This window comes from Sinohyriopsis cumingii, chromosome 15 (genome assembly GCF_028554795.1).
Source record: "Sinohyriopsis cumingii isolate HCF-2022 chromosome 15, ASM2855479v2, whole genome shotgun sequence".
Classification (NCBI taxonomy): Eukaryota; Metazoa; Mollusca; class Bivalvia; order Unionida; family Unionidae; genus Sinohyriopsis; species Sinohyriopsis cumingii.
The window spans coordinates 131,811,556-131,825,466 of NC_142975.1; the positions used below are offsets into that span (position 1 = coordinate 131,811,556).

A 13,911-nucleotide genomic window follows, 5' to 3' on the forward strand; every position below is an offset into this window, starting at 1 on the left:
TTGTATATCAGCTTGGTTCATATTAAAAGTCTGTTGTCAGTTATGGACTTCATTTTACTAATCAGAAATAATATCTATTTAAATCAAGATATAGTTGCATAGAACAATTTAGATTATATTTGTCCTTTATTAAAGTTGATAGCCCTACACCCCCAACAGTATAAACCCATTTTGATTACCCTTGCTATCTCACACTTTTTCACATGCTGCAGGTCATAGTATATATATTCCTTCTCTCATGATTTATCAATGAAATGGTATAGTAGTTCTAGTTCTAAGAGAACAAGCATATAGTTTATGTTTTAGTAGCAGTGTTGCGTTTTTTTGATAATGTTGACCAAAATCATGTCTGAGAAAGGAACCTTTCACTGCAGAATAAAAGTGTTCCAATCAATTTGGAAAATGCAACAGTTGTTCAGATTCCATTGCATTTATTTAAGTTTGGTGCTGACTTCCTTTGATGAAAGGTACTTGTTTTCGTTGAAGATTGCAGTTGGCTTGCCTTGATGAAGGGTACATGTGTTATTAAAGCATCACTAAATGCCAACTTTGGAGGACCAAACAAATGCTGGTGTGTTATTTTTGCTGTAACATCAAATAATTGTAGAACATTGATTGAGACCAACTTTTTTTCATTTGCTTAGTATTTTTACAGAACAGTCAGTGCTTCAGTGATCAGTTTTCTTGAAGTTTCAGCAAAACTATTTTTACTAGGTATATTTGTTGTAAATTAAGCAGCCTTTGGTTGATTGTAGCCATTCCAGTTCCCACCTTTAGAAATTGGTTGATTTGAGCTAATCTTATAGTGTGACTATTTCAGTATATCACAGCATACAGTACCAAGGCCAGATGTCAGCACAAACAGATTATGATGTAACATTGCACTGTTAAGTAGGTTTTTCAATATGAACCAAGTATTTTAACAGCCAAACTATGGCCAAATGGTATATTTTTCACCAGTACAGGGAAAAAAATCACAATTTGTGATATTGGCAAGCCCAGCACAACCCCTGGTTCAGTTTCTGATTCAACATTTATTATTCATTAACATCAACTCGAAACAGTGACAACAGTATTTTACTAATAAGACCCACAAATGAAGTGCCTCATGCACTTCTGTATTTCTCCTAATACTAGTACAGAAAGTGCACAATGTAACAGTCTCTCTTGGGTTATACTGCTGTTTGTGTCCATTTCCCCAGCATTTCTGGTATTTTCTTAGACTCATATTTGTGATCACGTACTCTCTGTTAGTCTATTTCAGCAATTTGGTTGCAGCTGCACACCTTGCAAATACTTCCACGTTTACAGTTGTCAACACACAATGCATTAAATATTTATCAACCATGATACAAATAAAAAAAACATTGTTCTGCGTAATTGTGATATATATTGCTTGAGTTTTCAGATTTGTCAATATTGGCCCGATGCCCTGTACCTTTTGTTATGATCAGTAATGAAATCATTGTCTAGGGTGCAAACCAGGCTAGTTCCAGGCTAGTGCATGAAGACTGTTTTTACAATTATTGCACTAATTTACTTAATCGGTGCATTTGTTTGTATAACGTGTCGATTTGCACTAAGAGCATTTATTATACCTTTTCAAGTGCAATTTGTTGGTAGGTACTCAGTTAACACAATAAATATATACATGAATCACTAGAAATAATGCTTACTTGCATCCACTTCTTAACTGTTATGTTAGCGACTGGAAGTTATTTTCACTTACACCAATTAATGACAGCTGGGTTTTAGTGATCAGTTGGCAAAATCATTAACTGCATGATAGCAGATTATAGTTAATTTGGAGCCCAGCATGTGAAATATTGTCATCTTCTTTTATTAGGCTCCTACATAATATGTTCTGTATTTTATTATACTTCTTCTTATATGTATTTAGCTATATTTGATTACTTCTATGTAACTATGTGCTGTATTTTATTAGACCCCTACTTCTCCATAACTGTGTGCTATATTTTATTAGACTCCTACTCAATACTTATGTGCTATATTTTATTAGACTCCTACTCAATACTTATGTGCTATATTTTATTAGACTCCTACTCAATACTTATGTGCTATATTTTATTAGACTCCTACTCAATACTTATGTGCTATATTTTATTAGACTCCTACTTAATATGTATATACTATATTTTAGGGGCCCCAAGTGGCCTAGTAGTCTAAAGCGCTCTCCGTTACAGATCACTGCCATCTCACCTCTGTCTGCGTTGGTTCGAGTCTCGGATTCAGCCAATGTGGGTATGTGAGAAAGCTTGCCAGTAGCTTCTCGTGGGTCGGTGGTTCTTTCCGGGGTTTTCTCAGATTCTTCCTCCACTATTAATACTGGCCGCCATGTATAACCTATCGTGTGCTGAAAAATGGCGTTAAACCCCACAGGAACAACAACTATATTTTAATTAGACTCCTACTTAATACATATATGCTATAGTGCTTGGTTGTGCATGCATGGACAGCTGTCTAATATGCTGTCTCTGAACAGATCAAGCATGGGACTTCACAGTAAGTTCCTGCAAATAGAGATGGAAGAAGAAGTGCTCCTCCACCTCCTCACCATCAGTGAATAACCCCCTCCATTCCCAGGTTTGGTCTGCATCTCTTCTGATGTTGGGAAGGACAACTGCCACTTAAGGCCAAGGATCCTTAACACTCATTACAGTGCCTGTGAGGTATCAGTCCTTGGCCTCTTCCAAGAAAGAGAAAACACACTAGAGTGAGTTGCGCCTTTCTGTTATGGACAAGCAATTCCCCCTTTAGGTCAGTGTCCCTGTGACATATAAGCAAATTGTGTCTTCTGGAGAGTGACTAGCAATTATCTTGATTCGATACATCACTCAAATGTGTGCTTGTTCATCTGATCTTCATTACCAAACTAAGTTTTGATCAGGTGCTGCGATATTCTGATACCCTACAGTGACATTTTCCCAGGGCCAGGAGTTCATTAGGCATCAGAAGGGGTGATCTGGCCGCCTTCTTTGACTGTCAGCTTCTGCATCCAGTTATTGAATTCATTCTCCAGCTTGGCCATTTAAACACATTAAATATGTTATCACCCACCCACCCTCTTAGCACCACATGATTTGATGTCCAGCAATACAGGTCCTTGGTAGAGCCGTTGACCTCAAAAGCACACCCATCTAAGTTTTTCAGGCAGTTGCAGCTTCAAGAGTCTCAAGCAGACTCAGTTCAAACCTTCCTCCTGCCTGTCATTTACTTGGAGAAGCTAAGGGAGAAAGTTTTGACATCTCCCACTTTTGCAAGGAGGGAGAGGCTCTGCCCAAAAGAGTTGCACCCACTCTTGCAGCATCTTCCTCTTCCCAGTGACCCAGTAAGTGCTCATCTAGCCCCGTTTTTTGGGTTTCATCTGACATCATGGACTATATGTGGATCCATTCCTTTTTAAAGGTCGTATACCAGCTTCATTTCATTAAGGAAAGTGATACATACCATTTGCAGATGGCCACAAACAAGAGAGTGGAAAATGATCATATTCCTGGATATTTACAGTGTTGAGAAAAGGTGGAAAGTTCAGCACAAAACCATCCAGCCCAAATGAATTTCTTGTCACAACAATAATACAACTAATTCAGCTAAGATCTTAGAGCACGAATAATAATAGAAAGACAAGATTATATAGACCTCTACTTGACCTCAGGTCACAGTTAGTGTTTTCTAACAAAAAAAAGTTTCCTTCTGGAAGGTTCATGATGTTTACAAAATAAAATCTTAGTTATAATTAGAAGGCTATTACTAAAATTTTAATATAAAATGTAGTAAACAAAACAGATGGACCTGGCAAATCATGGGGAATTTCCAAAGTTCTTGACTCAGATTGAGATAAACATGTTTACGAAACCAAAATCAATGATCCAGGTCAGGTAGAAAATGAACTTGGTTTTGGACAAGGTCAAATCCAACACACAGTGTTACACTATCAATATTTATTTTAAAAACTAACAAAAAATGCAATTAAGTATGCATAACAGCTTTGCCTCACCCCTAGAAAAAGTTTTGGAAGGTAAAAAAATTAATTTTAAGGGCCTTGAAAAGTAATGGAATTTCTCAAAACCTTGCAAAGATTTGGAAAAGTCATGGAATTTCTGATAGTGGAGTTTAAAAAAATTTATAAATGCGAATTCCATAGAGTTCCCAGCACCAATTCAAAAAACATTTTTTCGAAGGTCGACATTGCAAAATATTGTGGTTCTTGACTTTTGTGAAATTGCCCTGGAGAAGTTTTGGGAAAGTCATGGAATTCTTTTTTGTAAGTCTTTTGGAACCCTGAATTAAGTTCAGCTAATTTAATATGAAAAAACACTGCATACTGGAGATGCCCAAGCTGCACTCACCTCAGGTGATGCTACACCATCCCTAGCATGTCCAAGCCAAGCCTTAGTGACTTGGTATAACACTGACCTTGCATGCATGTTTTATCATCCAGCTGTACTGTATACTGCTGCTTCATATGCTGATCTGCCAGCCCAATTGCCTGGTCACCTATTCTTTTAACTAGTGACCAGAGGTTTTCACATAGATCACTTTTGCCACATACCATACATTTGTACCATAATACATGTAATCAGCATTACTTCCATTTTGCCATCCGGAGCCCCGAGTGACTGATTGGTCTAAAGCGCTCTCCATTACGGATCACTGCCATCTCACCTCTGTCTGCGTAGGTTCGAGTATCGGATTCGGCCAATGTGGGTATGTGAGAAAGCTTGCCAGTAGCTTCTCGTGTGTCAGTGGTTCTTTCCGGGGGTTTTCCTGGGTTCTTCCTCCACCATTAATACTGGCCGCCATGTATAGCCTATCATGTGTGGAAAAATGGCATTAAACCCCACAACAACAACAACAACAACAATTTTGCCATCCAATCAGCCACCAAGCCAACCATCTAGTCACCCATCCAGCCCACTTTCTAGTCGCCTGTCCAGCATCCATCTTTGCAAGGCAAACCAAGTTTGTTGCCCAGCTACCAGTCCAATGCGCAGACCCAGTAATCATGGCGTATCCGATGGATGGGTAATATATTACAAACAGGGACAAAGGCATAACTTTATCCATGTTGCCGTGAATAATTTATGTGGACGTGAACTGCTGCCTGATAAGGATAGCCCCATTGAGAGTACATGGATGACTTTGATCAGTTGGCCCACTGCCAGTTCCACAAGGTTGTTTAAGTATTTTAGTTTCATGGTGGCTTTGGAGGACATTTACGGACTTTGTTTCTTACTGAGTGCCCACTTATGCTATGTGCATGTCAGGCATGTAAGGTTAAAGCATTGGTAGTCATTGACGATGAATGCCCGTCCTTCTGCCTACTTCAGTGTCAGTAAAGATGAAAGAAATCTCAGTCTGTCTTTACAACAAAATACAAGACCTGGGTAATTCAAAGATATTCTTTTCAGAAAGAAGGTAATTATAATTATCATTCTCTTCCAAACACACTTGGACTTTTTACAGTAATTACAGTGCTAATGTGTAGAGTTTGGATAAGAATGTCACAATGGTGAATATCTCAACCCTGCGGTTTTAAAAGGTGCATTGACATTTTTAAGCAACTTACAAATTGGTGCACAGTGTGGTAGCCATATAATTTATGCTTGATCTGGCATCATTAGCAATCAGCATAGATGGGAGTCTCCTCAACCTCATTCATCTCCCTCACATGTCCATGCACAAATTATTGAGCACTTAGAGCCAGTTGCTGGGAAGGATTGGATTCCCAGAAGTGGTTTTGTTATTACTCTGTTTGCTCATTGTAGCATTGGACTTGATCCTTCTCAGTTTCCTTTTCATGCACCCTTTCCAGATGACCCTACTGGCTCATTGGCACCCTATTTCTAGTTGGCTCAGTCAAAGAGTTATGATCTCAACCAAGATTAATAGAATCTATGTTGAGATTTGCACCAAGACAAGGAAATCCCAGTCATGGGGTTATACATTACAACTCATGTGTATTTTCAGAACCCCACACAACATTGTTGGGAGCCAATCCCTCCACTTTTACTCCACGACAGTGCAATAAAATACCTACAAATCTCCACCACTCCTCAGCTTGCATGCTGATGGCCTCTCCACCATGAAGCAGCTGATCACCATTACTGGTTGAAATTTGAACAGCCAATCAATAATGACCACCCATGGAAAAACCAAGACATCATGAGCGATTTACATTCACATACCATGTCACCAATCGGTGATCTTTATTTTGAACTTATATGCTGACACGCCTTGTTGAACATTTTGAAAAGTGTTAATTTATCCTACTGTTTGAACTTGAAAAGTAATCCTTCGAGGTATGGACAATTGAATTTAGATAACAACAGTTTCTGTTTAAAAACACAAACAACACAAAAGAAAACACCAAATTTTTACCAACAGAAAGACCTAGACGCTATGCATGATTTATAATCAGATACCATTTCATGAATCAAATGATCTTAGTATCTGTCCTCTGTACCATCGATTTTCTTTTGCAATATGTTTATACTTTTGCTTTATTCAAAGCCATCTGAACAAACTTACCATCTGAACTGATGAGAGGGGGGGCCCCGAGTGGCCGAGTGGTCTAAAGCGCTGTCCGTTACGGACCACTGCCATCTCACCTCTGTCTGCGTGGGTTCGAGTCTCGGATTCAGCCAATGTGGGTATGTGAGAAAGCTTGCCAGTAGCTTCTCGTGGGTCGGTGGTTCTTTCCGGGGTTTTCCCGGGTTCTTCCTCCACCATTGATACTGGCCGCCATATATGGCCTATCGTGTGCTGAAAAATGGCGTTAAACCCTACTACAACAACAACTGATGAGAGGCACAACAGAGTTATCCTCTCTTGAACAGTGTAACTTGCTGTTTAAACATAGAAAGTAATCCTCTTGGATGTGGAGAATTAAGCTTTATCATAATAGCAAATCATCATTACTTAAGTGATATGAATGATGCAAAGAATGGAAGACGGTGAACAGATAAATCTGAAAATTTCATAATAGGTGTTCTAATTAATCCAAAGATTCCCCTTTCCATGGTTGATTTTTCATTTTAAGAGAATCAGGCAATGGAATAGCCTTTTGGTTGTACTGAACAATTCAATAAAATGCTGATGCCATGATAAACAATATGGTAGCATACATTTTACCCTGAAAATGGATTTTTATTGTCATCATAATGGGAACAAAAAAAAACCTGGAGAAAAGCTGCTGTGTTTTTAGGTAATCAGTTCACACAAGAAATGAATGCTTCAGTGGCAAGGAAATTAACTACTGTTTTGCTTGATTATTAGTTTGCACATGATCATCTGTCTTCAAAAAGTATTTGTGAACCTACATGTATCAGGGATGATTTTTGACCAATGGTAATTAATGTAAAATATTAAAAATTAAATTAAAGATGTGAAATCTTAATAATTTTCTTTCTATATCTCATACATGCATACATATATATTTTAGACTGACATAAAGATATGTGTATCTAGTTCCTTACCCACTGATCTGTTATCGAGTCCATGAATAAATATTCTTTTCTTCACAACATGACAGGGCTGGAAGAGGGGAGGTTTCCAGGGTTTCCAACCCCTACTACACTTAAAATATTAATGAAAACACACTGACCTAGTCATTTGAAAGTTGACTCATTTTATTCTTGTGCACATTTATTGGATATTATGTACAATTTGAGTAAATAGACGCAGTAGACCCTTGCTTTGGTGTTGTTTTAAGGAACTTTGGAAATTTTGGATTCCCCCCCCAAAAAAAAAAAACAAACATGCTTGACCTTATCCAGCCCTGTATACAGAAATGCAGTATGAGAGTGAACATAACTTTGTCGTCCTCTTGATATACCCAAACAGTAAATGGTCATTTGGTTTTTAGAAATAATATTTGTTTTCATATGTTCATGCAACAATGCCAGAACTGTGTTTTCCTAAGTTTAAATTACCGCTCTGTAATCGTGATTGTATGTCAGAAGAAAATATGCAATATATTACTGAGACTTGTGCATGGGGCAACTATCAGAACTTGTAAAATATTGTTTCACTTCAACTAAGTATGAATGTGATTTTGTTGTAGAGAAATGTAAATTTAACAGCCATCATTTTATCAAGAGAGATAGAGATGAGGAATCAGTATATAAAATACAGAAATCCACTAAATGCTACTGAAGAAATTGGTTTGCCTGTTTTATTTTTAGATCAATATTACAATTAGGTTATTGACACATCATTTCCATCTGACATTAGTATTTTTTGTGATGATAAAAAATTTGTTTTTTTATTTTTCCTTACACAAATGAACAAATAATAGGACACATGTGGATACGACCATGTAGAATGCCTTAAATTTGTTGAACATTTAAGATTTGATAGCTATCCACAATATTCATTTCAACAAAATGTTGAGGTCAGATTAATTAGGAGCAATTACAAACTGCTTTTAACCACAGGATGATAATTACAGTACATCAAGTCGGATGACTTTGTGTTAGAAACACACCTTTCCCATGCTGAAATTGACATCACTTTGTGAAGGTAACATCATATACGTGTTCACAATGGTCACTGTCTTTATTTCTGCAGAACATTCACTCAAGCCATGTGTTTATTAGGGAGAGACCATTTAAGTTTCTATTGGGTTATTTTATTTGAAACAAACTTATCTTTTGATGAATGAAAGAACAAAAAGAAAGAACAATATAATCCCATAAATTGAATGACCAGTACAGTACATTACAGTATAAAATGCAATCAGAATTGAACTAGATCTTGTAGCTTTGTAAATGTCAGGTCATGAGATTCAAGTTATCTCTACAAAATTACATTTGAATGTATTGTTTTGATAGAAGAAGCTGTTAGCTGGCATTCATACTCAACCTTCTCAGACTTCTTCTCTTTAAGCTAGCATTAGAGAGAATCAAACGAAAACTTAGTGGGTGCATTGGCTGTGTACCCACCAGACCAAGTTAATGACAGCACAACCTCCTTACAGGCATAGGTTTATAGCTTTCACTGGATTTGCCTGCAACGGGATACTTGGTAAAAATATTGTGATCATTGGTTGTGCTGCCTTGTCAATAGGGGAGTGGTTTAACCCTCTTATAGGGACTCCAGTTTATGTCTCCCTTAGCAATAACCATGCTAAAGGCTGGTTGCTCATGAATTTCCTTTAACTATTACCAAATCTCTTAATGTTAATGTGAGTAGGAAACATATTATAGTAAGAAAGTAATATATTTTTGTTAAAAAAAATAATTCTCTGAGAATATTGACATGATCATATTACTCTAATGCCTTCCCACACTTCATAAAATGTGAGCATCCTTGCTGATTTATGACACAGAATGTGAGCATCCTTGCTGATTATGACACAGAATGTGAGCCTCCTTGCTGATTTATCACACAGCTTAAACTCATTAGCACCTGGTATATAATAAGCAGTCTAAAGGTGAGATAGCAAGGTACTTGGTGAGATTCTTTTTTCCTTTGGCTGGTATATTGAAATAAGTTTGATCTTGCCAGGATTTGAGGGAGTATTTTTCCTTCATAAATGTGATTGGGTAACTTTTCTCAGAGAATATAATTTTCTCAAAAATTTTTCTTTTCAGGATAGCATGAAAGCCTTTTCAGCATTTTCTTAAACTAGATCTAACTATGTACAAGTGAGCAAAAAAAATATCTTCCTCACAACATATGTAGATTGCTTTTTGCTGATCAGTGTGTCTTCTTATCAGTCCCAAGCTTGGCAGAGGGTCAGTTGGCTTGATGCATGGTTGACTGAATTATAGCTGTATTTGACAGTCTAATTAACCTTTTCTTTAGGCAAATTTGTTTTGAATTTGCTATCAGTACAAGTTTAAGCAGTTAAAAATATTATTCCAGAGATACATATATTGAGCGACTACGAGGTGAAAAATCAAATGACCGAAATGACCGTGCTATCCGGCAGGCAGCCAAATGGTATGCTGATCACCTAAAAAAATGTGATGGGAATTTGAAAGTAGTTCTACTGACCAATGATGCTGACAACAAAAGCAAAGCCAAAGACATGGGACTGGAGGCTTACACTAGTAAGGCTATTTTCATGATGATGTTAGTAATGATGATGATGATGGTAGTGTTGTTGGTGATGGTGGTTGTGGATGTTATTGTGGTAGTAATGATAGAGGTAGTGTGGGGATAGGAGGAAGATGCAGAACAATTTGTCGAAGTGTACAAGCCATTTGATGGTGAAATAACACTTGTAATTTACACAAAATTGTTTTGAGTGGGGAAAAAACTGTTACAAATGATATCCAAGTGGTATTCCATGTAGAAAAAATAACTCAAATCAGCAGATATAAGTTTTTTTTTTAATACTAAATAATGACACTTTGTCTACCATAGTGGAAAGTAGGGCATAACCGATTAGCATTTTTCTACTGATTTCCAATTCCGGATTTTGGGCATGAAATTTTTCCGATTCCGGATACGATTCAATTAATCGGAAATGCTAAATTAAAAGTTTTTTCAAATTAACTTTTTAAACCGTGTTACACACGTTTTGCATATCACACCGATGTCACAAGGGGAAGGATATGGCAGGACTATAGCAAAATGCAACGAAGTTCAAAGCCACAAAGAATCCATGAAATTTTTTATTTTTGTAAAATGCACTGAAACCAGCTGCCAGTTCCGACCCATTCTTTGTTCAACAATTAGTTGATCTTGCCGCCAGGCTTTAATTTTCCCACCTTAATCATTTATGTCGGCAAGCGGCCAGTTCCATCCTGTACTTTATTCAACAGTTAGTTGATCTTGCCGCCATGCTTTAATGTCGCGGTCAAATAAAAATAAAACAGGCTTTTGTTTGGTCCTATAAAGTTGGCCTCTTGCGGCGACTTAAATAAAAGCAATGAAATCTGATCGATTCTTGCATTTTCCAAAGTGATCGGTGATTGAAACAAGTTTATTGTGCTGTGAAAGTTTTCTTATTAACTTTATTTATTTTTACGATTGTAAGAATCATTTTCTTTTAATACCTCATTAGCATGTGTCAATGTATTCAATATTATAACTTCATTATTGAGGATGTTGACATAAACGGGTAGGACTGTATTATATATTTTAATAAATTTAAATCTTTCGGTCTAACTCAAGTATTATCGTTTCACCCCGTTGTGTTGACCATATTGGACTTTTCTGACTTATTTAACTTTATTAACGCACTATCGAATGACACGCAGTGTTAGACACGGTGCTATAGAAATTCAACTTTATTATTTTTATTATCCGAATCGGTCGTTCCTGCCTTGTCCGACTCCGATTAATCGGAAGTTCATACTATCCGGTGGAATCCGATTTCCGGATCAAAAGTCGGTTATGCCCTAGTGGAAAACATTACACAGGTGCACTGCTGTCAGGCATTTCTGCTTACCTAAGGTTTTCGTTTCCAATATTGAAGCAAAACACATACCGAATTCGAGCGATTGACAAAAATAAAATCAGCAATGCTTACCATTTGAAAAGATGCATTTGTCACCAGAATATTCTGTTCAAAATAATATTAATTTTGGACACAGGGGATACCACCCCACTGTTTTCCTGACTCGGGATATGTCGGTCTATTCCGCACATAGCTTTGAAAAGATGTAATGTTTATCCATCTTGCTATAGAAATGAAATATATTACTTTGGACTGTTATGTCAGCAGTTCAGTCGAGTAATTAGGTCAGGTTTATAGCTAGTTTTACAAAATTAAACGTAAAAATGCCAATAAATGGCAAGAGATATTAAGCAAACTAAACCTATCTTGTAAAAAAGTTATTAGCAAAGTTCAACATTTTATGAAAAATAAGCTATTACGTGGAAGAGAAACAACAGTGAATAGGGGGTAATGTGTTTACAACGTCTTGTTGATGGGGAAAAATTACTACAGAATTTAGAAACAGACTACGCCGGGGAATTTGTTGAGAATTTATGTTCTAGCGGCTAGTAGACATGTTGGGTAGCAGACGATTTTGTACATGTGGGACAACTTCTTGCAAAATTGGAAACTTGGATTAAAATACAGTTTTGTTTTAAGGTACACATTTCCATCTTTTATATAATGTATATTGTATGATTCTAAAAGATGCATAGTAAATAAAATTTTCTGGGTTATAGGTTCAAGAAAGTCATGGAGTGGGTCTTCATGTTGCCATTTAGAAATCACATTTTTATGTGCATTTCGAGTCTAAATGTGGGATATTTTTGTAAACTTTATGAATATCACTTTTCTTAATTAATGTACAATTCTTCTTTCTGGATACAGAATGGATTTTTGACCCAAAATATCACGTGATCAAATGTTTACAGAAATGACGTATCGCTGCGCAGAATTACCCAACACGCAGAATAGGCCGACATGACGGTATCTCTTTCCACCCAGTAATGTCAGCAGCAGCACTACTTTACCACATATACTCCCTACAGGTCAACTCCAGCCACAAACATCATAGACTATAATCTGCGGTTGAATAATGTGCTGGTAGATTAGTGTCTGTGTTTATTCTACTGATTTCACATTACAAACTGCATAGACCCAGCTCTTATGCAGTGGCAGATATGGATCTGTATAGTTTGCAGTTGAAATGGACTAACATTTTCTATATTTGTGATCCTTCCTCTGACGCTCGTGCATTTTAGTTAATAAAATTACATTCATCTAGATATTTGCCAAGATTGAATGTTAATCTTTATGGTTATTTTAATTATATGCTTGGGGAACATGCGACATAGCATTCTGCAGAATTTAGATATAATTATAATTATTTTATCTCTACAGTTTATGAGTATGTGAGAAGTCTAAAAGACGCTGGACTCCTAATGGACAGGCTTTCAGTTCCTGACACAGGACTGGTATGTATCATAGTCTTTGTAGTTCCATGTGTGTGTTATTTGGATTTTTAACATAGCTTTAGCAATTTTTCAGTCATATCGCTACAATGTCTGCAGTGTGGCAGTTGATAGTGATGTCTAGCAACAAGTCATCATGCCGCAGACATGTAGCATCATGTCCCAACCAATCACGTTATCCTGACACCAGGCTGACCAGTCCTAACACTAACCTCTTAATGCTGAGTGCCTAGCGAGACAGCTGCTAGTACCATTTTTATAAAATTTGGTATGACTCGGCTGGGGCTCAAATCCACCGACCTACCACATCTGAGGCAGATGCACTAACCACTTAGGCCACCAGGATATTGATAAGAATTCACTGTGTCTGTTTCTCGGTCTCATATCTTTCTGCCCTCTCTGTCTCATCTGTGATTTGTATTTCAGTACATTAAATGAAACTACACTTTAGTCCCAAGCTTAGAGGTCATTACAAGGAAAATATAACGTTCCAATTATGCCTGCGCTGTAACTTTTAACTGGCTATTATTGATATTATCATGTGTCTAAAGTTGTATCCCCATTTTGTTTATTTACAATAACACTCTAGTAATATTATCATGTTTGCAGTATCACTGCAGTAATATTAACATGTTCATACTATTTCATACTACAGTATCACTACAGTAATATTAACATGTTCATACTATTTCATACTACAATATCACTACAGTAATATTAACATGTTCATACTATTTCATGCTACAATATCACTGCAGTAATATTAACATGTTCATACTATTTCATACTACAATATCACTACAGTAATATTAACATGTTGATACTATTTCATACTACAATATCACTACAATAATATTAACATGTTCATACTATTTCATGCTACAATATCACTGCAGTAATATTAACATGTTCATACTATTTCATACTACAATATCACTACAGTAATATTAACATGTTCATACTATTTCATACTACAATATCACTACAGTAATATTAACATGTTCATACTATTTCATACTACAGTCA

At 36.6% G+C, this 13,911-nt stretch overlaps 1 protein-coding gene across 1 annotated transcript in view; it reads left to right on the forward strand.

Moving 5' to 3' along the window:
- The window catches only part of LOC149782793 (exosome complex exonuclease RRP44-like), a 130,928-nt gene that overhangs the window by 25,438 nt on the left and 91,579 nt on the right, over positions 1-13,911 (forward strand). The window contains exons 4-5 of the mRNA XM_089934304.1: positions 9,892-10,079; positions 12,815-12,888. Of these exons, the coding sequence (XP_089790430.1) occupies positions 9,892-10,079; positions 12,815-12,888 (262 nt within the window). The remainder of the gene's footprint in view (positions 1-9,891; positions 10,080-12,814; positions 12,889-13,911) is intronic.